The sequence below is a fragment of the Leopardus geoffroyi genome, chromosome B1 (assembly GCF_018350155.1).
Source record: "Leopardus geoffroyi isolate Oge1 chromosome B1, O.geoffroyi_Oge1_pat1.0, whole genome shotgun sequence".
Lineage (NCBI taxonomy): Eukaryota > Metazoa > Chordata > Mammalia > Carnivora > Felidae > Leopardus > Leopardus geoffroyi.
In genome coordinates, this window is record NC_059327.1 from 61206593 (window position 1) to 61232613 (window position 26021).

The window sequence follows — 26021 nt, forward strand, 5'->3', positions numbered from 1 at the left end:
TCACATGCACAGAGATCTTTTCCTTAGTGCAGATTCTATGTATTTGATTCTTTTGTTCACCTTCTATCATATTTTCCATCTCCTGACACTACTACACTTAAAATTTTTTTAAATTTTTATTTGGTTTTGAGAGTGAGACAGAGAGACAAAGTGCAAGTGGAAGAGACACAAAATCTGAAGCAGACTCCAAGCTCAGAGCTGGCAGCACAGAGCCTGACTCAGGGCCTGAACCCACGAACTGTGAGATCATGTCCTGAGCCAAAGCCGGACGCTCAACCTATTGAGCCCATGAGGCACCCCAATACTACTACTCTTTTATTTGATCCTTTATGCAGAATTTTATGTAAAATTTTCATTAAATTTATTTTCATGTGCTATATTTGTTCCAGTAATTTCCTTCTTATTATACACAAATTTTTGAGTTCTGATGTCTTTAATTAGGTAGATGTAATGTAAGAGGTGTAATGGAATTTTAGAAAATTATCTAATGCATGCTGTATAAGGTAAAGAAAACTAGAAAGAATAACTAAAAGTAACTATCAGTGGTCTGCATTTGGCGTGTAACTAGGTTAGATTAGTCATGATAGTTTCATATGTACCATAGTGTTGTATTTCAAAACAAAAACACTCCCCTTTCAGAACAATATGTCATAGGTTAAATATATTCACAATGAGTGTATGACATGTGAATATAAGATACAGTGGTAGGTACAAAGACATTGTTTTGTTTTTTGTTTTAGGCAGAATTAATTTTAATCAACATTTAAAAGTGATATTAACAACTAAAACTCAAAATAGACTAACGATTAGAAATAACAATACATTTTAATACTTTCTAAGTTACTGTATGTTTTTCCTTTATGTTGTCTAACAAGAAATCATGCAGTTTTAAGGTACAGTAGTTCAATAAGACGGTTTTCTAATTTGTGATGGTTTAAACAGCTACAGTATAATTAGAATGTTCTAGCAATTTTCATTTGCATGGTGAACAAAGTATATTAAACATTTCATAGAAAATAAAATAGGGGCGCCTGGGTGACTCAGTCAGTTGAGCATCCGATGTTGGCTCAGGTCATGATCTCATGGTCTGTGGGTTTGAGCCCCACATTGGGCTCTGTGCTGACAGCTCAGAACCTGGAGCCTGTTTAAGATTCTGTGTCTCCCTCTGGGGCGCCTGGGTGGCACAGTCAGCTAGGCGACGGACTTCAGCTCAGGTCATGATCTCACAGTTTGTGAGTTAAAGCCCCGCGTCAGGCTCTGTGCTTGACAACTCAAGAGCCTGGAGCCTGCTTCAGGTTCAGTGTCTCCCTCTGTCTCTGCTTCTCTGCTCGTGCTCTGTCTCCCTCTGTCTCTTTCTGTCTCTCTCTCAAAAACAAATAAACATAAAAAAATTGAAAAAAAAAAAAGATTCTGAGTCTCTTTCGCTCTCTGCCCCTCCCCTGCTCATGCTTGTGCGTGCTCTCTGTCTCTTAAAAATGAATAAAGGGGCGCCTGGGTAGCTCGGTCGGTTAAGCGTCCGACTCCGGCTCAGGTCATGATCTCACAGTCCGTGAGTTCGAGCCCCGCATCGGTCTCTGTGCTGACCGCTCAGAGCCTGGAGCCTGTTTCAGATTCTGTGTCTCCCTCTCTCTCTGCCCCTCCCCCATTCATGCTCTGTCTCTCTCTGTCCCAAAAATAAACAAACGTTAAAAAAAATGAATAAAAAACATTTGAAAAAAGAAAATAAAATAGCTAATATTGTTTATCTTAAATTTTGAAATTATTCATAAATTAAGAGAAGCTATAATTTATCTAATCGTTGCCTGTCAAAAACTTTTTTTTTTAGTATGGAGGAAATTTAAACGTTTGTGTTCCAAATAGATGCAGTTATTGTACTGACCACTTTATTATGGTATTAGATGTCTCTTAGTGAATATCTTACCAGCTATATGTGTTAGTATTTTTTTTTTAATTTTTTTTTCAACGTTTATTCATTTTTGGGACAGAGAGAGACAGAGCATGAACGGGGGAGGGGCAGGGAGAGAGGGAGACACAGAATCGGAAACAGGCTCCAGGCTCTGAGCCATCAGACCAGAGCCTGATGCGGGGCTCGAACTCAAGGACCGCAAGATCGTGACCTGGCTGAAGTCGGACGCTTAACCGACTGCGCCACCCAGGCGCCCCAAGTGTTAGTATTTTTAATTTGAGTTGAGTATTTGAAATCTCAAGAGTTTAGTTGAAATATACATTTTTAAACAAAGAAAATATGTTTTTATTTTTAATTAATTTATTTAAATTCAATTTAGTTAACATACAGTATAATATTGCTTTTTGGAGTAGAATGCAGTGATTCATTACTCATGTATAACACCCAATGCTCATCCCAACAAGTGTCCTCCTTAATGCCCGTCACCCATTTAGCCCATCCCCACACCAATACCCCTCCAGCATCCTCGGTTTGTTCTATGTATTTAAAGGTCTCTTATGGTTTGCTTCCCTCTCTGTTTTTCTTGTTTTTCCTTCCCTTCCCCTACGTTCATCTTTTTTTGTTTCTTAAATTCCACATATGAGAGAAATCATATGATATTTGCCTTTCTCTGACTGACTAAATGCATCTCTCTATATAATTTATAACTGCATTTTATTGAAATTGGGTTTATTTATTGGTTATCAAAACGTATTCGCTTTCATTAGGTTATTGATTTAACACATTCATAAAGCTAAATTTGATATATACACCAGATGTTAGCTCTAGTTTACCTTAGGTTTAAGATTTGAAAAGATTGGCTCAAATCCACATTTCATGTTCAGCAAAGAGCTCAGGGCTTTCCCAAAAACTTTTGTATATTCCAAATAAAAATTTTTCAGGTCACTTAGGTTCCACTTTTCTATATGCATTAGAATTTTATTTTCAGCTTTCATCTTGCATGGGTTACTTCTCTCAGTTGTGACATGTACCCAAAGCGGACACTCAGCACCCTTTTCTTATTTGTGCCAACTCCCTCACTGGCTTTCCACCCATGAAAATCACAACATAATATCATCGGACATCACCAATAATAATTACCAATAGCAGCATTATTCATAATAAACAAAAGGTAGAAACAACCAAAATTCCCCTCAACTCTTGAATGGATAAATAAAATGTGGCATCTCTATATAGAGAAGTGGTATTCAGCAGCTTAAAGGAATAAAATAGTGATACATGGTACCATATCGTTGGACCTTGAAAACATAGTTCCAAACAAAGGAAGCCAGTCACAGAAGACCACATATATGTAATTCTATTTACATAAAGAAAGAATAGGCATATCTGTAGAGACAGAAATTAGATTAGTGGGTGCTGCTATTCATGGTTGTGAGGGAGCTGGGGGAGTTGGGGCTTGGAGGGTGATGACTAAAGGGTATCCTTTCTTTGAGAAGATAAAAGTGTTCTAAACATGGGGCGCCTGGGTGACTCAGTCGGTTGAGCATTTGACTCTTGATTCAGCTCGGGTCATGATATCAAGGTTTGAGGGATAGAGGCCCCAGTTGGCCTCTGGGCTGACAGTGCAGTCTGCTTAGAATTCTCTCTTTCCCTCTTTCTCTGTCCCTCCCCTGGTCATGCTCTGGCACACGCTCTCTCTCTCAAAATAAATAAATTACCATTTAAAAAATACTCTAAAATTGATTATGATAATAGTTGCATGGTTGTGAATATACTGAAAGCCACTGAATTTAAACATTAATAGAATGACTTGTATGCAAATTAAATCTCAATAAGACTCTTGTTTAAAATATCACCAACAAATCACACACTCTTTGTGTTGGCATCCATCAAGATAGGGGTTTTGTCTAGAGAAATGGGGGTTCAGACATCAGGCACAAGCAATTTAAAAATGAAAATGCAATATCTCAGTATTATTACCAGGATACACTCAACCAGCCCCCTAGCACAGCTATAGACTTTTCTTGCATATCAAAGGACTCATTAACACCCACTAGAATCTTTTGGGCTTACTCCCTTAGGTCTACCTACCTGCATCTAGCTAGGGAAAGCAAACGTATAAATTATAATCCTCAACTGACACAAGTATTACAGTAAAATGTCCCAACTTTATTCTGCACCTTACTGCTTAGAAGACAGTGACGACTATAGGAAATTTTGGTCTTAAAGTTTCTATTTTGATTATACATTGTTTGGTCATAAGGTTGCATGTATTTTAGCTTCCAAGTAGAATAAGATTAAATTGCAGCCATCTATTAACTCTGAGTTATATGGGTAAAAATAGAAGTATCTCTTAGAAGAGGAGGAACGTGAAGAAAATTTAGAGATGAACTGCTGTGTAAATTTCTTGATCAAATCGTTTGATGAGATGAGATACCTCCATTTTATTGAAATGTATCTTAATATTTTCTGAACATTTTTTTAGCTTTAGATCCAGCCAAAGATCCATGCTCAAAGATGAAATGTAGTCGGCATAAGGTATGCATTGCTCAAGATTCTCAGACTGCAGTCTGCATTAGTCACCGGAGGCTTACACACAGGTAAACATTATTAAATTAAATTTCACTGATTGAACAGTATTCCTTACTATGAATGACTGCAGAATGTAAATATTTGGCAATGTCTGCTAAGCTTATATCCAGAGTTTTATTGAAACAATTTCAGAAGATTGGTTAATATAATTATGATTCACTTGGGTTAAACACTAATCAATCAGAATTACTATGCATTATAGAATTTAGGCATATATTATTAAATAAAGAGGAGTTTGTGAAGATTGAAGTGCTATATCTGCATACTCACACTTTTTCAACTTTAAGTAGTTAGTACCATTTTGGTACCCTCTAAATATTTATGCTTATGCCTATTTTCCTCAAAGAAGAATTGGAAACAAAGTTAAAGGGCAAATAATAATAATAATAATAATAATAATAATAATAATAATAAACAAGACAAAGAAAAAATGAAACAAATGATTGATGTTCATTAAAAAAGAAAAAGTCACAGTATAGAGATAAGGACCTAGAACCCTTCAGGACACCTTCCTTTAAGGAAGCACTCATACTGGTAGAGTCCTTGTAGTCTGGAAGCTGGCACAAAATTTCAAGAGAAGAAAGAGTTTTAAATGTTGTGTTATAATGATATCACTGCTTCTGTCAGATAAGCTCTATTTTGAGAAGGGTCAGTAATTTAGAAATAGCCTGTGTAGTTTCATGCTGTCTTAAGTATTGAAACATGGCACAACCAAAAGTGAAATCACAGGTAACTGACTGAAGTAAGCAGGTGTATCTATTCCCTTTATTACTTTTAAAAGAATTCTCTTTATGAGAACACTCTCTTTTGTGACATTGGGACTGCACTGCTTTTATGTCAAATGAGCAAGGGAATTTCACTGTCTGGGTATGTTCAGAGATTAATTGCATTTTTATTTTAGTGTCCTTACTCTACAGTCTTTATTCAAACATACCAACAGAGAATAAAGACTTTAGAGAATAAGAATGTAAGTAGAATTTCTAGAAAATGACAAACTTTAAGTTTTGTTGACTTTTCGTATTAGTTCGAAAGCACATATGCATAAAGCCTTTTATAGCCTGCTGAATGGAGTAGAGGAGGAATTTATTCCATAATGCCACATCTATCGTGTGAGATTTCAAATGCCAAGACAGGCTGGCTAATGGGCCAAGATAAAGAGTTTAGGAATAAGTTCACTCGGGACAAAGAATCATGGCATACCAATAATATACTTGCAGAAGTAAGTAAGAGGAAGAAAGACAGCAAGTCTGGGAATGCAAAGTATAAAAGACTTCTAGGAAATAATGTTGCTATAAAGTCAATATACTGTGGGAGGGCACAGCATGGCAAAGCAGAGTTAACAGCAAAATGTTCCACACTCAAGCATGTCCTCTATGTTACCTTTATAAAGAAATACCAAAACATTGGGCCAGAATTTTATTTTTCTATTTATTTCCCTAGGATTCCAAAGTTTCTGAATTGCTTGGACTCAGGCTAATTAATCACAAAAATTTAAATATTAGTATGCAAATGTATGTATGGAGAGTTAGGAGAGAGTTGATTTTTACTTGAGAAATCAATAGGAGGCTGGTGTTGAAATACATTCATGTGTAATCCCTCACTTAAGTTTCAGAGACTTAGTCAATTTATTTCATAAAAGCAAAAACTGTTTTATCACAAGTGTCAGAGACCTTGGGAAAGGTTTTCATTTAACACACAGTTAACACCTCATTGGCCATTTCCCACGACCACCCCCCCACCCCCCCCACCCCCCACCCCCCGGGCTCCCTGGACCAAGTCAAAGAGCAACTGAAGTCCTCACAGTTCATCTCATGCCCAGGGCAGAGAGACTCTCTCCTTTCCACAATCGCTGAACACTGAAGCCAGGAGAGGTTAAAGTAACTGATCCAATATCACAAAGCTGCGAATTTTCAGAGCATTGATTCCAGTCTATGTTTACTGACACCAAAGTCCATGTTTTTTACAACTATTCTGTCTCACTGCTTCTCTTACTCAACAAAGATATAACTACAGACAAAAAGAAACTTCCTTAATGTGATAAAGACTCAGAACAAAAGCTAGAGTATTTCTTAATATAAACAGGTGCAATGTTTTAAAAGGAGAACCATTGCCAACTCTGCCTTTGGTATAGTGGTAAGCTGGGGCAGTGGGGGCGTCTACTGTGCTTTAAGTAAGTGGACTTCAAAGTGTTTTATGTAAATACTGTTTAGTCCTGTTCTATTTCTGATAAACTATTATAAAATTTGCACTCAGTACACACTATATTCAATAAATAAATAACTAGTTCCAAAGAATTGATTTTAAGATTAATATTTGATATGCTTTATTTGCTTTGAGGATGTAGGTACATAGTGAATGTTTATACAACACTTAGGGAAGGAGAGTTTTGCCAAGAAGTTTGATCAATAAAGGTGGCTGATGTAAATAAAGCAGGTCTTAAATCTGGGGTGTGTGCAATTTGGGGATGGGGTATGGGAAACAAGGAAAACAGGCTTAATTAATCAATTTTGATCATTTACATAGTTTAGATTAGAAATTACTATTGTTTTTATTTATAGGAACAACTTTCTTTTTTCTTGATCTCATAAAAGAGAAGATGAAATTTCTTGTTTGCTTCTGGAGGGCGAATGTCATTGTTTAAAGAGGTTTTCCTAATTCTCCCGCCCTCCTCAAACTAGATAAAACATCCATTTTTCCATTACCTTAGAACCCTGCGCTTCTCATTTTTAAATACTCATTACATTTGTAATAAATTGTGTAACATGAATCTCCTGCAAGTGACAGGAAGCTCATGAAGGTAAGGTCTATATCTTACTTACAATTTTATATGTGACTTGACATACTGGATAGTATATAGTTCTTTGAATAATGTATAAAAGAGCTTTTCTTTTTGAATGTTAGAGAGGAAAATTGGGTAGTTTGATCAATTGAACTGGTCAACCTAGATAATCTAAGTCTGAAGTTTTTTTTTTCTGTGTGCCTTGTGAGTATTTGTTGGAGATAGTCTGGGAAGGACATAGGAGCCAATCAACAAATATCTTTAAATAAATTTATTGAGAAAGATGTGTTCAAGAGACAGTGTAGGAAAATCCTGAATTTACCTCTTCTCATGGACACAACAAATTTACAACTACATATGGAATAATTTCCTCTGAAAAAGACCTAAAAACTGAATGAACAGAGCCTCTACAACAAAGGAGAAAAGGGCATGTTGGGGAAAAAAAACACAGCAGGAACAGCAATCCGTAATCAGGATGGATCTCAAAAATATGGGACTTTTCCCTGAGAAGTGAAGGGTCTGTGCTCTACATCAGGCACCCCAATGCTTAGATCCTTCACAGGACAGATGATGACCCAAATGCCTTGCCTTGAAAACCAGTGGGAATTAATCCAGGAAAACCATAGAACTACAGGGAATGGAGAACACAGAATCCCTTGTCCTGGGATCCAGCACAAAAACAACAGTTTGAAAATAACCTAGAACATATGTGAAGAAGACCCAATTACTGATCTTAAAGTATCTGCTGGATAGACAAGAAGTTGCTGGGACTCTCTCTCGGGGCCTCAAATAAATAAAATCAGAAATAAAAGAGAAGTTAAAATTGATACCATCGGAATACAAAGGTTCATAAAAATACTACAAATAATTTTATACCAACAAATTGGACAACCTAGACAAAATAGATAAATTTCTAGAAATACACAATACTCTAAGACTGAATTATGAAGAAATAGAAAATATGAATAGACTAATTTCTAGTAAGGAGATTGAATCAGAAACCAAAAATCCCCAACCAGACAAAAGTACAGAACCAGATGATTTCACTAGTGAATTCTACCAAATATTCAAGAAGTTAATACCTGTTCTTCTCAAAGTCTTCCAAACAATTGGAGAGGAAAGAATGCTTCCAAACTAATTTTATGAGTCTAGAATTACCTTACTGCCAAAACCAAAGAAAAAAACAGAGAAACACACACACACACACACACACACACACACACACACACACGCACATGCACACACAATATTCTTCATGAGCATAGATGAAAAAATCCTCAACCAAATATTAACAAACCAAATGAAATGATACATTAAAAGGATGTTTCACCATGATCAAGTGGGATTTATTCCTATGTTGCCAGGATGCTTCAACATCCACAGATTAATCAACATAATACACCACATTAACAAAAAGAACAAAAATCATACGATTATCTCAGTATATGCAAAACGAAACCAAACCATACATTTGTTAACAATCAACATTCATTTATTATAAAAACTCTCAACAAAGCAGATATATAGAGGGAATATGCCTGAACAAAATAAAGGCTATCTATGATAAACCCACAACTCACATCATACTCAATGGTAAAAAACTGAAAGTCTTTCCTTAAGATCAGTAGTAAGACAAGGATTCTTATTCTCACTTTCATTCAACATAGTATTGGAAGTCCTAGCCACGGCAATAAGGCAACAAAAAAGGAAGTAAAAGCAATCCAAATTAGAAGGAAATAAGTAAAAATGTCACTATCTGCAAATGATACAGACTATATATATATATATATATATATATATATATACACTCTGAAGTTTTTACCAAAAAAATTATAGCTAATAAATTTAGTAAAGTTGTAGGATACAAAATCAATATACAGAAGTTTGCTGCATTTCTTTACACTAATAATAATCTATCAGAAAGAGAAATTAAGAAAATTAAGAAAACAGTCTCATTTACAATTGATTTGAAAAGATTACAGTTGGCTAGGAATAGTTTACCAAGGAGGTGAAAGACCTGTGTTCTGGCAATTGTAAGACACTGATAAAAGAACGTGACAAAGATAGAAAACATGGAAAGATATTCTGTGCTCCTCAAGTGGAATATTTATATTGTGAAATAGCCCATATTATTCTAAACAATCTTCAGGTTTAGTGGAATCCTTATGAAAATTCCAATGGCATTTTCACAGAAATGACAATTCTAAAATTTGTATGGTAACACAAAAGACCCCAAATGGTCAAAATATCTTGAGAAAGAAGAACAAGACTGACGTATTATACTCCCTGATTTCAAGTATACTACAAAGCTATAGTTATCAAAACAGTATAGTATGGACTCACAGATCAATGGAACATAATTGAGGGCCCAGAAATAACCCCCCTCATGTATGAACAATTAATTTACAACAAAGGAGTCAAGAACATAAAACAGAGAATGGATAGTGTCTTTGATAAATGGTACTGGGAAAACTGGAGAGCCACATGCAAAAGAATGAAACTAAATGACTATCTTATACCATATACATAAATTAACTCAAAATAGATTAATGACTTGAATGGAAGAAGTGAAATCATAAAATTCCCACAAGAAAACATGGTGGGAAGTTCCTGGACATTGATCTTAGTGGTGTGTTTGTGGACCTGACTCCAAAGACAGGGGAAACAAAAGCAAAAATAAAGAAATGGGGCGACATTAAAACGAAAAACTTCTGCAAAGCAAAGGAAATCATCACCAAAGTAAAAAGCAGTCTACTGAATGGAAGAAGACATTTGCAAGTCATTTATCCTATAAGGGATTAATATCTAAAATATATAAAAAACTCAAAAAAATAAACAGTAAAAAAAGACCTAATTTAAAAATGGGCAGAGGATCTGAATAGAGATTTTTCCAAAGAAGACATACAGATGACCAACAGACATGTGAAGAAATTTTCATCATAACTAGTTATTAGGTAAATGCAAATCAAAATCACAATGAGATATCCCCTCACACTTGTTAGAAGGGCTATTATCAAAAACACAAGATAGCAGTGTTGGAGAGGATGTGGACAAAAGGAAACAGTGGCAATGTCAATGGTTGTTGCCCCTGTGAACACAGAATGGACACTTTTCAATTATTTTTGAAATAATTAAGAGTAGATCTACTGTATGATGTGGCTATTCCACCTCTGGGTATTTATCTGAAGAGGATGAAAACAATAATTTGAAAAGATTGATGTGTATCCATGTTCATTGCAGCATTATTACAATAGCCAAGATATAGAAACATCCTAAGTGCCATTGATGGGTAAATGGATAAAAAGGATGTTACTCACATGCGCGCGCGCGCACACACACACACACACACACACACACACAGGAACTGTTCAGCCATTAGATGAATGAAATATTGGCATAATTCTACCATAGCATGGGTGTTATTCTAAGTGAAATAAATCAGATGGAGAAAAATAAATCCTGTATGATTTCACTCATATATAGAATCTTAACAAAACAAAACAAATGAATAAACAAAACAATACAAAAACAAACTCATAGATACAGAGAGCAGATTGATGATTACCTAATAGGGTGAAGGGGACTTACTGTGTGGTGATGAATGGTAACTAGACTTGATGGTGATTACTTTGTGGTGTATATAGGTATCAATGTATAATTTTGTATATCTGAAAATTATATAATGTTATATACAAATTTTACTTTAATAAGAATAAATTTATTGATTGAATAAACAAATAATTGCCAGCAGAAAAGGGAGAGGAGGATATGAAAATATGAAGGAAAAATGAGCCTCTAACAATTAGCTTTAGGAAACTGGTAGACCTTTGCCTTAGGTTTGTAAACAATTGAAATAATTGCTAGTGTTTTAAATCACGATATGTATCTTTGATATCAGAAAAATAGACTGATCAGGAGGTTCATGATGTATTTTACACTAACTGTGAACACTCTTGCCAGTGTGGAGAAGGTTGTAAACTCTCCAAGTAAGTCATGTTCAAAGTCATATGTTTGGATATTTGTCTCATGAAGAATTTGTCTCAAGCAACTGTTACCTGTGTGCTTGTGCTGGTTTTGTTACCATTATCATCACCAATTACAACAAAAGAGTGTTATGAATAAGGAGAGAAACTTAAGCTGCAACATGTTTTCTAAAATTTAGATGCTTAGTATAAAATATATGATGAGTTTGGCAGGTTTTGAAAATGACCCACTTTATATTGTTATCATGGGGAGCAGCTCTGGGGACGCTTACAGCTGAGAGTCTTTGTTTCCCTGCTTTTGCACACTGTGAGCAAGAAGCCTAGTGTTTTATGCTCCCTTTGCTGCCTGTGCAGCTGCAGATAATTAACACTATTTCTAGATCAGTGTTTCAGGCACCAATCAATGGATGCTGCTGATATTAAAAAAAAAAAAGTTTTGGCATAACAAAGCAGTAAGGTTGAAGAAGTTATTATAGGACAAATCTAGCCATGTTAATTTCTGCTCCATTTACACCAAAGGTTGAAAAAGCATCAAAAAGGAAATGCTTTGGGCCCTGTAAAAAGGCATTATATAAAAGAATGATGAAGCTAATATAAAATACTATTTATTAAAACAGATATCAAAGGAATGTGAGTCCTAAAACTCTTCTATTTTAACTATGCACTTTTAGAATTCATAATGTTAAAGGCCATTTTTAAAAGAAAATCTGAATTTCCTTATATAATTATTAAATATATGACTCTGATATTTATATTTCCATTGCTATAATGTTGAAATATTCATAACAGAAAGATTCAATCACAGGACTTATTTATAGTAGAGTCTCAAAAATGTTTGTTGAATAGAATTGAACTTATAATTATTTTAAAATAATGCTTCTTGTACTTATGTAAGATTTAGCCTGTGGAGTATATAAATGTGTTGATATTGTCCTAGGGAGAATGAAATCCAGCATTTATTACACACTTAATACATGCAAAGTTTTTACTAAGTGATTTAAATTTATTTATTTTTTACAACATTCCAAAAGTTTTATACTAAAGCCTATTATGGTCCTTTTATAGAATCAAAAACGGAAGCTCTAAGATTCTGGATATTCTGCTTCAGACTATGTATAGAAAGATGGTAGCTAGCTAGATAAAAGGGACAAATTGAGGATTTGAAATCGTTTATTTTTTTGTATACACATTCCTTTTTATAATTACAAATTAATTATATGTTTACGAACATGTAATTTTTTATACATTTATAAGTACATGTTTATATAACCATTTAAGTACCTCACTACCGATAGATCTTTCAGTTAGTATCTAGAGGTTTTGCAACACTTTTTTTTTTTTGGTTTTGCAGCAATACTGAGCAAAAGTTACAGAAAATGTCCATATACCCTCTGTCCCCACATTTGCACGAACTCCTCCATTGTCAACAGCTCCCACCAGGACGGTACCTTTGTTATATTTGAGAAACTTACACTGACACATCATTGTCATCCAAAGTCTATAGTTTATATTATTTTTTTAATATTAATTGCACTTAAAAAGAGGTAATAGTATTTTGGATAGTGAATTAGTGTAACTCTTCTTAAAACACAGATAATACCTAAAGTTAATCATGTTTTATTTATTTCTAAAGGTTTTCTAATGCTATATATATATATATATATATATATATATATATACATACACACACATATATATATACACATATACATAGGTATATATTAAACATATTTATATATATATATGTGTGTGTGTGTATATATATATATATGTATACATGGACATTTATTCTAGTTATTGAGGTTGCAGAATTTGTTGCTTATTATATTGTAATATTTTTGAAACATAATATTTAGTACTTATAAAACATATTATATAAGTGAGACATTCTTCTATACATTTTATAGATGATAAATAATTTTATTACAACTCTATGTACCTTTAAGAAAATTGCTGAGTTACTTTTGCCTAACATATAATTCCTCAGCATATTTTAATCTACATTCTTTTTTGGCTGAATATGTAATTCTTGGATTCTCTATTCTGATATCACCTTCCAGAGGATATAATCCCTAGATACTGGAGAATCTCTCCTAAGAAGAAAATTTAATTCATTAGACTGAACATTTTTAGCAATCATTATAATGTGGTCAAGTTTTACTTCCAATGCTCTGCATTGCAAAAACAAAAAGCATGTTTCTCAAATATAAAAATAAGACAACAGTGATTATATTTTCAAATACACAGCACAGAATATCATCACTATCATATTATCCCCACTTTTGCTGAAAATCAGGGGCTTGTTGATTACAGTCCAAAATCTTTGGCATAGTCCCTTGTAACAGGACCCAGGCAGCTTTACAGCCCCCTCTGCAACTCTCCCTGGTGACACATTGCAGTCTTACCACTGCAGGAAATTCATTGTGTGGAGTGATGTAACAGAACATAGAGGCCAGAACTGGACTGCCAGACTTCAGTCTAGCCCCAATCTGCTAGCTGTGCGATCTTGAGGAGGTCAATTAAATTCTCTGTACTTCAGTTCTCTTTAAAGTAGGAATGATAAAAATGGTATTTTCTGATGATGCTGATTTAAGGATTAATGAGTTAATATACAAAGCGATTAGAACAGTGTGTGATCCATACTGAGTAGGCATTGTGAAAAGGTTAGTTACTACTATTTTTTTCCTTTAAACATGTTAATATATTTTATAATCATAGACTCTTCTTATGTCTCAGATTTTTTCCTGGGGAAATGTTCTGTCCATTTATTCCTTTGTTCTGGTAAACACTCCATTAATGAGGAGGCTTTTAGCATGATGGTTATTGGTATGTTACTTGAAATTAGACTGGCTGGTTTTGAAGTTTGTCTCCATCTCTTGGTGGCAGAATGACTTTGAGCATACTAAACTCCCCAAGACTCAGTTTTCTTGTTTATAAAATAGAGATGATAATTGTACTATCTATCTCCCTTTGTTTTGTGAAAATTAAAGACACAATTTGTGTAAAGCCCTTTTCACAGTGTAAGCACTCAATAAACATTAATTATTGAGAAATCTCTATCCAGCTCTCTCTGACACGTGTCCCAGCACAAGGAAGAATTAAATTCTCCTTTATCATTGTGCCTATGGCACATTCAAAATACTTTTTATCTACCCATATTATAGTAATTTGTTTATATATTCAATAACTTAAGGTTGAGCTGAAGTTGACACAATATTTGGAAAAAATAAATGTTGACTTCTGACTTATAAGAGATGAAATTTCAGGTTACTTTCTTTTTCAAGTACAAAGAGATAATTATATGATTTTGCAGGGGGAATGGAGAGAATGGGAACCATATGCCATATTTGTGTTGGGGAAAAATGTGAGAGACAGCTACTTCAGGGAAATAGCAAGGAAATAAACATATTTGCTCTCCTGGAGGTTATTAGGCTATATTTTGAACAAATTCACTCCCTTTAATGATTTTCTAGTTTATATCTTTTACCACTACCCATATCTTTATGCCTAGAGAAGAAGGCTTCAGAACAAATAGTTCAAAATATATGAGAAGTATTCACGTGTACTAAAATGCCTCCTCTAAGACTGTCATTTGTGATTAGTTATATTACTTTCCTGTCTTTTCAGATAGCTCTTATTTCCCTGGTGGGCCCAAAGACTTCTATGCTTCTTCTGCTTAGCTTAGCTTAGCTTAGCTACTTCTTGTGTTTGAAGGAAGGAAAGGCTGGGTCTAAGTGGAGTTTTCCAGCTCTGCATCCCATAATACTGGCTTTAAAGTTTGTAAAGAAGATTTTAATTAATGTACGTCTGTGTCTACTTCTAAATCTCCTGAGACCGAGACTTCAGTTGTGAGAACAGGGTTTGAGTTATGCTGGTTAATAGAGGAGGGCAGTATGAGCAGCCAACCACAAGAAGCCTACACTGGAATGACATGGGGGATAGAAAAAACTCAGTTGATTGCATACTGTGGGTGATGATCATCAGGAATTCATTCACAAATAAGCCATTTTCTTTGCCATTCAATTCTTGTTTAATGAATATCTGTTAATGGAGGGAAGACAGTAAGATTAGAAAAAAATAACAACAAAGGAGGGTTCAAATATTGTTTAATGAAGTATGGTTTCCAAAATAAACAAGAGGATAGTGGAGACCTTGGAAGAAAGGAAAAACTGGATAATTTAAGAAGAAGGTAACATTTAAAGAGGTATTTTAGATAGAACTTAACGTCTCCTACACCAATGTCTTTAAATGATGAAGACTAAAATACTTAGGTTCAAAGTCCAATTATGTTACTTAGATTTCTGATTTATAGCTAGAGAGAGCTAATTACATAGGTTAAATAGATGCTTTTTATATTAAAAGAATAGCAGATCCTTTTATCTCTAAGGAGGTTAAAACTAATTGCCTATTAAGAAAAATGATTATACTTTCTCTTCTAAATATAAATATCTTTCTATACTGTTGTAATTTACCATTTTAAAGGAATTGAGGAAAAACATCATTTGTTAGCTAAGTGTGAAAGGAAGGAAAATATTTTGTAAAGATGTTATAAATGATATCCATTTTTAAATATTTTCTTTAAAATTTAAAATCTTACAAAAATAATGTGGAGGAGAACAACTAAATGACAGAGAAGGGAGTGCATATTGTGTACCTCCCTCTCCCAGGCCACTCAGTTTTACTCCCCTCTTGCAGAAATTTTCTATAGGCACACATTCATACAAACACAATTACTTCCTAATGGGAGGATTTTATTTGTGTTATTGTGCTTTGTTTTATTAACTTTCTATATTTTTCATGTTTGCAATTTAGCATACAGGTTTTATCATATTCTTTTATTTTTCTTAGATTTTTTTTAGAGTTTATTTATTTTGACAGATGAGAGAGAGAGAGAGAGACAGAGAATCCCAAGTAGGCTCTGTGCTGTCAGCACAGAGCTCCACATGGGGCTTGAACCCATGAACTGTGAGATCATGACCTGAGCTGAAATCAAGAGTCTAATGATTAACCAACTGAGACACCCAGGCACCCCTATCATGCTCCTTTATATAGCCATAAAGGTACTCATTACATGTATGTACAATAATTTATTTAAACAATGTCTCATTGATGGACATTAAGGTTATTTCTAGGTTTTTATCTTATATGGCTACTTTACAACATTCAACATGTACTTATGCATGTTAGTGTGTATATTTTTACCAGAAATTCCTAGGAGTTGAGTGGCTAAGTTAAAGGGAGAGTGTATTTAAATTTTGATAGTTATTGTCAAATATCCTATAAGAATAATGTGTCAATTTATCTACTTCAAGCAATGTATCCTGATGCCTGTATGATCACACTTTTGCCTATAAAAATACTGTTTAGATATTAGTAATTTTGAATTATCAACTATTGCGGTTTGTTCTTGTTTTAAAATTGGTATGTGTAAAATCACTTGATCATATCAATAGATGCAGAAAAAGCATTTGGTAAAATTCAGCACCCATTCATGATAAAAATTCTCAGTAAATTAGGAATGGAGGGATCTTTCTCTACTTGATAAAAGATATCTAAAAAACATACAACTAATATCACACTTATTGGTGAGAAACTCAAAGCTTGCCCACTAAGATAAGGCAGAAGTCAAGGATATCATCCCCCTGTCCCCCTTAACAATCTTTTTCAACATCATATTGCAAGTTCTAACTAATGTAAGAAAAAAATAAAAGGAAATAAACATACACAGGTCAGGAAAAAAGAAATAAAATTGTTTTGTCTGCAAATTAGCTGAAGGAAATCTGAAACAACGGACTAACTCCTGGAACTAATAAGCAATGACAGCAGGATATAAGATTAATGTACGAAGGTCAACTTAATTCCAGCATACCAGCCATGAACAAGTGGAATTTGAAATTCAAAACACAATATCTTTTAACAATATTAATTCTCCCAATAATGGATAGGAAAAATTAATATTGTTAATATGACCACATTACCCAAAGCCATTGAGATATTCAATTCATATTTATCTACCAAATGTTCCACAAGCAGTTTTAACATTTATATTAATAGCATACTTTTAGCTTGATATCTCAAATTGTGAAATTATTTATGGATGTCCCTTAACCAATGGATAGTTTAGGATATATAGCCCTATATTTTACAATGATGTAAGCTATTTGAATTCTTTTTTTCAAAATACCTGATCTCAAATTCTTTAAATTGTATTGTTCCTCTTTATTGACCTGTACTTGGGGCTTCATTATGTATTATATTTTAAATTATAAGTAAAAATTAAAGAAGCTGAGGCACCTGGATGGCTCAGTTGATTAAGCATCTGACTTTTGATTTTGGTTCAGGTCACGATCTCAGGGTTCGTGAGACTGAGCCCTGCACTGAGCTCTGTCCTGACAGCATGGAACCTACCTGAAATTCCCTCTCTCCCTCTCTCTCTCTCTTTGCTCCTCCCCCACTTGCTCTTTTTTTCTCAAAATAAGCAAACTTTAAAAAAAGGGACAGGAGAGGGGCACCTGGGTGGCTCAGTCGGTTGAGCATCCGACTTCGGCTCAGGTCATGATCTCGCGGTCCGTGAGTTCGAGCCCCGCGTCGGGCTCTGTGCTGACAGCTCAGAGCCTGGAGTCTGCTTCGGATTCTGTGTCTCCCTCTCTCTCTCACCGTCCCCCATTCATGCTCTGTCTCTCTCTGTCTCAAAAATAAATAAACATTTAAAAAAAAAAAAGGGACAGGAGAACTGCATAAACATTTTTTTTTCAAAGAATACATCCAGATGGCCAAGAAAGAAAGAAAACAATGCTCAACATCACTTAAATCATACAGGAAGTGCAAATTAAAACTACAGTGAGATATCACCTCACACCTGTTAGAATGGCTGTCATCAAGAAGATAAGAGATAACAAGTGTTGGTGAGGGTGTGGAGAAAAGGGAACCCTGGTCCACTGTTGATGGGGATGTTGATGAGAAGGTTCAGCTACTACTTAAAACAGTATGGAGTTTCCTCAAAAAATTAAAAATAGATCTAGAATATGATGCAGCAATCAAACTCTGGGTATACATCTAAAGGAAATATGAACAAGATATTATAAAGATATCTATACTTCCATGTTTATTGAAGCATTATTGACAGTAACCAAAATATGGAAATAACCTGTGTCTATCAACAGATAAATAGGTAAAAAAGCTATAATGTGTGTGTATACATATACATATACAATGGAATATTTTTCAGACATGAGAAAAAGGGAAATTCTTCCATTCCTGACAACATGGATGGACTTTGGAAATATCATGCTTATTGAGATAAACCAGGCAGCCAAAACAAATATTCTATGGTATCACTTACGTATGGAATGTAAAACAGCCAAACTTGTATAAACAGATAGAGGGGCAGTGGTTACCAGGAGTTGGAGGTTGGGGAACTGGGGAGATGTTGTTAAAGGGCAAAAACTCGTAACTAGAAGATGAATATGTTTTGAAGATTTAATGTACAGCATAGTAAGTATGGTCAAAAATACTGTATTGTATACCCCAAAGTTGCTAATAAAATAGATCTTAAATGTTGTTACCACAGGGACACCTTGTTGGCTCAGTTGGTTTAGTGTTGGACTCTTGATTTCGACTCAGGTCGTGATCTGAAAGTCATGATCTCAAGGTTGTGAGATCAAGCCCTGCCTTGGGCTCTGTGCTGGATGTGAAGCCTGCTTAAGATTCTTTGTCTCCCTCTCCCTCTGCCCCTCTACCCCTCTCAAAAAAAAAGCATTCTCACCACAAAAAAAGAAAAATAATTATATGACATGATACAGGTGTTAATTAAATCTGTGGTGGTATTCATATCACAATATAAAAATGTATTAAGTCAATCTATTGTCTACCTTAAACTTACACAATATTATATGTAAATTATATGTTAGTGAATACAAAACACATTAATATTAACATTAACATCTCCAAAATGAAATACTAGGGATAAATCTAACAAAATATGTACCACATTTATATAAGGATAACTTCAAAGCTGATGAAAAAAATCCAAGAATAACTAAATAAATAGAGAAATATTCCATGTTCATGGATAGGAATATTCAGTGTTTTCAATATGTCAATTCTATGGGGATTTAGGACAGTCTGGTGTCTTCTTACATACATAAACATAATCTAACCATATTTCGGCAGTCACACTCCTCTGTATTTACCCAATTGAGTTGAAACCATATAGCCACCAAAAAATCTACACACAGATGTTTATGGAAGCTTTATGCATAATTGCTAAAAGTTGGGAACAACCAAGATGCCCCACGGTAGGTGAACGGTTCAATAAACTGTAGTACATCTAGACAATAGAATAGTAGGCAGCACTAAAACACAATGAAGTATCAGCCATGATGAGACATGTAGGAAATTTGAAACGCATATTATTAAGCAAAAGGAGACAGTCAAAAAGGGTTGCATACTGTGTAATTCCAACCATATGACATCCCGAAAAAGGCAAAACTATGGTGACTATAGATGAGTTACTACCAGGGTTTGGGAGAAGGCTCAGGGATGGATAATAGGTGGATCCCAGAGGAATTTTGGGACAAACTACTTTGTATGTTGACATAATGACAGATGCATGTCATTATACATTTGTTTAAGTGCATAACATTTAAGAGTGAACTATAATGTAAACTATGGACATTATGTATCAATGCAGGCTCATCAACTGTAACAAATGTACCCCTCTGTTGAGGGATGTTAATAATGGGGTAGGCTATGCAAGGGGTATATGGGAAATCTCTACCTCTCCCTCAATTTTTCTGTGAACCTTAAACTTCTCTAAGGAAATAAAGTTTTAGTAAACAAATTGGAATATATGAATTTCAGTTTTCAGTTTTAAGAATGTGTGTGTGTGTGTGTGTGTGTGTGTGTGTGTGTGTGTGTGTCTTTAATAATGGTTGTGTTGTATACATAGTGGTGGTGGTTTAATATCAATCATTCTTTCCAAGTTGTAACATGTTGAAACATGATTAGAAAATAGTGGCAAGTTAAAGAAATTTGACTGTGCCAATAACATTTTTTGGAGCGGCAACATTTTTATTTTTTCAGACAATAGGATGGTTTTATTACAAGATAAGGAAGTTTAATTAAAGAGTCTTCACAGTAGGAAAGATGTGCTGGATATTTAAACTGTAACAAGATGTGCATAATTTACTTATTCTCATGATTATTTAGACCTATGATTTTTAAAGCAGTTCATATTTGATAGACAGGTGCCGTGATGAACCTAATTACTGTTTTTACATGTTTTGTTTTTGGTAATCTTCTCATCAAATGAATTTTTCTTGTTCGAATACTTCCCTCTTGAGATAATCAATTTTATTTCTTAGCATTTTAGAAAATGTAATATTATTATTCTTAAACTGATTTCTAATGATCAACTCTGGTATGAATTCATTTAAATTTAGTCATGACATTTAAAATATTAAACCCAAACTTTCTATTATGAAGTTTTTATTAAGGAATTCAACATTTTGGGTACATTACAGTTGAGCCTTCTGCTAACCAAATGTTGGCAGAAAAACAATAGTATTTCCAGGTAATGGGTATTAAATGCCAGAGCATATAAATGTCTAAAGTTTGTTAAAAAGCCTTTTTTCCTATAGTTGACTAATGTGGATAAATAATTATGAAATGTAGGGTCACGTACTGCTATATTTCAGCGAATTAGTTGTCTTTCTTTTTCTAGATTCCAGATTTATTTTTGTTTATTTCCTTTAAATTTCTTAAAAATATTTTTAAAAACATTTTTAATGTTGGGCCTATCTAGTGTCAAAATATGGAACTTGATACTTTCTATTTACCTCTCTATTCACATTGTGATTCAGAATATGGAATTTATATTCATTGATACTCACCTACCGGTGGATCCAGATAGCCATACAACAAAGGATCTTGCCCCGCTTCCACATGGTAGATTTGTTGCTGCAAAGTGGCTTCTAGCCCAGGTACTGCCGTTTTCAGCTGCTCTTCCCACTAGACCTCACTGCTGTGTGAGGTCATGTGACTAGTTCTTGCATGTTGAACCAGCGTAGATGTAATGTTTGTCATTTCAGAGTCCAGATTGTTAAGAAATGGGTGTGGTTTAAAGAATCTACTGGGGGCCTCATCTGGATGTGATAAAACCTTTCTTGCCACGTAGGTACATGCACATCCCAGAACATGATATGCCCTAGAAATTCCACATAATTTATTCCCAAATGTGGGCACTGATAAAATTGCAGCATATAAGGCATGAGAAACACTGATTAGAATTTCCAGATGATTATAAAAAATTACTCCAGACTGTGGCGTCTCAGTAAAGTTAGAGGCATTTTACCTGTGTTGTAAAGAAGGTTTTTGCCAATTTTATACTCAAATAGTATATAAGAAGTATTAATTTGAGGCTTCAACCCCAGTTGTAGGCTCAAAACATAATTATTTAAAATACTTATGCTGTAATTACAAATGTAAATTACACTTGTGAGAGCCAATGACATTGTTGATCACTTTTCTAGATCCCTTTCTAGATCCCTTCTTGTTTTAGCCTTGGGATCCACTGATACCTATAGAGGGTTAGTAACTAGGATGAAGTCATTTAGGATAGAAAGCTTTTTAGAGGTAATTTAATTCAATTCTGCATCCTAAGTATAAGGCAATGATTGTTATGATTAAGAAAATTATGATGATGAGAATTAAGTTGAGAGTCATGGAAGTAACAATGCCTAAATGTTTATTGCTAACAGATTACTGGGAAACTTGTAGGCACTTCATATGTTACTTTGTGAATACTATCATTATCCTTATTTTACAGGTTAAGGCATTAAAGCTCAGTTGTTTATAGTAATTGCAAACGGCCACACAAATAGTAAGCAATAGAGTCAGGAATTGAGGTTAGCCTGTTGGATGTCAAAGCCTCCACTATTTTCTGCCATAAGAGGTTGCTTGTTAACTGCCCTCCTCAGGGTCACACAGTTCTCTATTCATTCATATACTTAAGGCAAAATCTAGGTTGTCTATATACAGATATTACTATTGAGTCTTGTGTGGCTGTATCTACTTTTAATTAGACCATTCACACTTTCTGGTAATCATTCTGTGCGCCCTGAGTCTAATTTTATCACTATTTCTATAACCTGCTGTTGTGAAAGTATCTATTCTTGTTGTTTTACCATTCATATTTCACCATTTTTTTTTTTTTGCTCTCATTGGGGGAACTCATTGTCTTGTTCATAAAGATAATAGAAGCCATCAAATTGTATCTTTTTGGGTTCCCTCAGACTTTCAGTTTTCTAACTTTATTTAATAGTTGTGAGATACACTCAGAACAGTGTTGTTCATCATTATTGTTTTGATTACTATTACCATTATTGTTAGCCTTCATCATTTTTTCTTATGCAATCCTATTCCTTCAACTTGTGTTCTAGACTTTAGACCTACAATTTCCTGTCTCCATTAGCTTTAATAACTATTCTTCCACATAAAATCTTAAATATTTCTATATCTTGCTTAGTTATTGGAGCATATAAACAGATTCAAGTTACTATGACCTGAATAACAAAAGTGGGCAAAAACTCTGTATCTTCTCTTTACCTTCAGTCCCCTTCTAGTTCATACTGTGCACCTTTACTGCCATGTGCAGGCAAATATCTTAAAAGTATTTCATTTTTATTTTATTGCCTCTTGTTTGTTTCCTCATAAGTAGTACATGGTCATAAAAATTCCTGCAAATTGAATTTTTCTATGCATAGAGACTTTTTTTACTTGCAGTTTCTTAACTTATTTAACTTATAGTTTATATGCAGCTAAAGCAATTGAACGACTTTTCCGTAAGGCACTGGTAATTTCTATGTTGCCAATTCATTTTGTTCTTCTCTTATCAGAGTTTTCTACTATGTTAATTAATTAATTAATTAATTCATAATTCATTCATCATTGAACATACATATTGAGCACATACCACGAGCTAGAGGCACTCAGATTACAGAGTTGTAAGGACAGAGAAAACCTGCGCTTTTGTCACTTTCATGTTTCAGAGGTGAAAGACAGAAAACAAAGAAATAAAACAAACTCAGTGCAACTTAAGATGGTGATAAATGACAAGGTGAAAATGGAGCTGACTAGTGGGAGAGACATGTGGTGGAAGGAAGCCTTCTCAGGATAGACAATGGAAAAATTACCCAGGTGAAATCAATCATTTTCAGATACAAGGGAAGGGTGACACAGGCATAGGGAACAAACTTGGCATATGCCTCCAAAACAGCAAAAAGGCCAGTGTGGCTTGAAGAAAGGTAAGATACTAGTTTCGGAAAGTGAACAACTTCTCAAATCTTATACGGCTTTGTAAGCCCCGTAAAGGTTTTGGATTTTATCCTAAGGATAGGTGAACCATGGGAGGACTTTGGTAGAGAGAGGGATAAGAAATGAATTTCCCTTCTAAAGGATCGCTACAGATGTCCTGAGAATCAAGAGTGTAAGTGGAGGTCCAGGTAGTTATAAAGTGAGTCCAGGGGTGCCTGGTTGGTGGCTCAGTCGGTTAAGTGTCTGACTTCGGCTCAGGTCACGATCTCACAGTTTGTGAGTTTGAGCCCCATGTGGGGCTCTGTGCTGACAGCTCAGAGCCTGGAGCCTGCTTCGGACTCTATGTATCCTTTTCTCTCTGCCCCTACCCCACTTGTGCTCTGTCTCTCTGTCTCTTAAAAATAAATAAATGTTAAAAAAAAGAAAAAAAAGAAAGCGAGTCCAGTAACTTTTGGGAATAGATCCTGGTAATGTGGGGAGGGGAGAGTTGGTAGTTCACAGAGTGTATTAAATGCAACTAAATGAACTTATGGATCAACTGGATCTTGTTTTGAAGTGTGTGTGTGTGTGTGTGTGTGTGTGTGTGTGTGTGTGTGTTGTGAAAGGAAATTGAGAGTTTGTGGTAAATAATTAGAAATAGCCCTGGATCTGTTGTCATTTCTATGTAAAACCATTGAACAGACCCCCGTATACATCATCACCCAGATGTATTCCATTATTTCTTGGAGATTATCGAGTCCTTTCACTGCAGCTCTGGTTTCCCCAGCTCAGTTGCTAGCAGTGATCACAAATTGTGAGCCTGCTTCTGTGAGGATACACAACACATGGTTCATGTGCTGTAAAATTTTGAATGAAAGCATTAGAACCTAATCCTGGCAAGGCACAGTTTTCTACGCCATTCAGCATGGCGAGGCTGGTGGAATGCTTTGACTAGGTCATCTTTGCAGTATTTGCTCCTGGTGTTATGATTGGGGATCCCACTGGAATCACAAAGAATGTGGGGAGGACAGTTAGAAGAAGTGTGTGTGTGTGTGTGTGTGTGTGTGTGCGCATGCACGCATGTACACCTGTGGAAAGAATAAGAGCAAATTATCTATGAGCAAAAACCACAGCGGAAAATTAAAAAATAATAATTCTTGAATAAATGAACATGATAAAAATTTGAATGAGGTGTTTTATTTTCCCCAGAATTTTAAATTGTTTCCCAGAATTTTACTTCAAACCAGTGAGAATTTATAGGAATGATAAATTTATAAGTTTGAGAAATTAGGAAGAAACAAATTTTAAGTGAAATTATTTCATTTGTAGATTCTCTTTGTGATTCAAAATTCAGTAAATTTTGATACACTGTTACAGAAAAAAAGAGGAAAGGCATGTTAAACTTTTAGAGCCTAGGGAAAGAAAATATAATTTCAGCTTAACCTTTATCTATTCTTTTAGAATGAATGTACAAAACTAACCAGAAATTCTGATATTCTAGTGTTTGTGAGATTAAAATTTTCCATTGAGAGATAAGTATTTTATTTTTCCTTTTAGCTTCATTGAATAAAAACTAACACTGCAAGTCTTAATATATTTTATTTTTTTTTTAAATTTTTTTAACATTTATTTATTTTTGAGACAGAGAGAGAGAGAGCATGAACAGGAGAGGGTCAGAGGAAGAGGGAGACATAGAATCTGAAACAGGCTCCAGGCTCTGAGCTGTCAGCATAGAGCCTGACGCGGGGCTCGAACCCACAGACCGCGAGATCATGAGCTGAGCCGAAGTTGCACGCTTAACCGACTGAGCCACCCAGGCGCCCCAAGTCTTAATATATTTTAATGTGAAAGTAAAATTTTCTATTTTTCACCTGACTATATTATTCTCATGTTAATCCGAGTGCCAGAAAACATGGTGCATTATGATAATTTTTTTACTCACACACCATATTGAAACTCCAGAGCTTTATAGAATGGTTTCCAAGGATTATGATTATTGTAGGTGTTTTTCCATTTATAAAATTCTAACATTGAGCACAACATGAGGTCCTGAACACTTAGAAAAAAAAAAAAAAAAAGAAAACTGAGTACACATTGACATGTATTCTGTGACTTTTCATTAAAGGGAGCTGTGACAATGGAAAGTGTCATCCCATTTTAATAAAATGGTTTGATGCAAATGCAAGTTTCACTTGGAAACTCTGTGTTCAAAATCATGAGTCCTGAAGAAAATATAACTTGTTGCCACTTTGCCTGGTCAGACCAGTCTAAATTATAGCAAGCTAATGATCTTTGCAAGCATTTAAATTTTTTTGATTATAGTTGACACGCAATGTTATATCGGTCTCAGGTGTACACACCATAGTGATTTAGCAAGTTTGTACATTATGCTGTGCTCACCACAAGTGCAGCTACTGTCTGTCGTCATAAAATGCTGTTACAATACCAACCACTCCATTCTTATGTG

General features: G+C 34.7%; 1 protein-coding gene across 4 annotated transcripts in view; it reads left to right on the forward strand.

Moving 5' to 3' along the window:
- The window catches only part of SPOCK3 (SPARC (osteonectin), cwcv and kazal like domains proteoglycan 3), a 483277-nt gene that overhangs the window by 215133 nt on the left and 242123 nt on the right, over nt 1-26021 (forward strand). For all 4 annotated transcript variants that reach the window (XM_045463719.1, XM_045463712.1, XM_045463701.1 and 1 more), the window contains one exon: nt 4392-4506. In XM_045463719.1, the coding sequence (XP_045319675.1) occupies nt 4392-4506 (115 nt within the window). The remainder of the gene's footprint in view (nt 1-4391; nt 4507-26021) is intronic.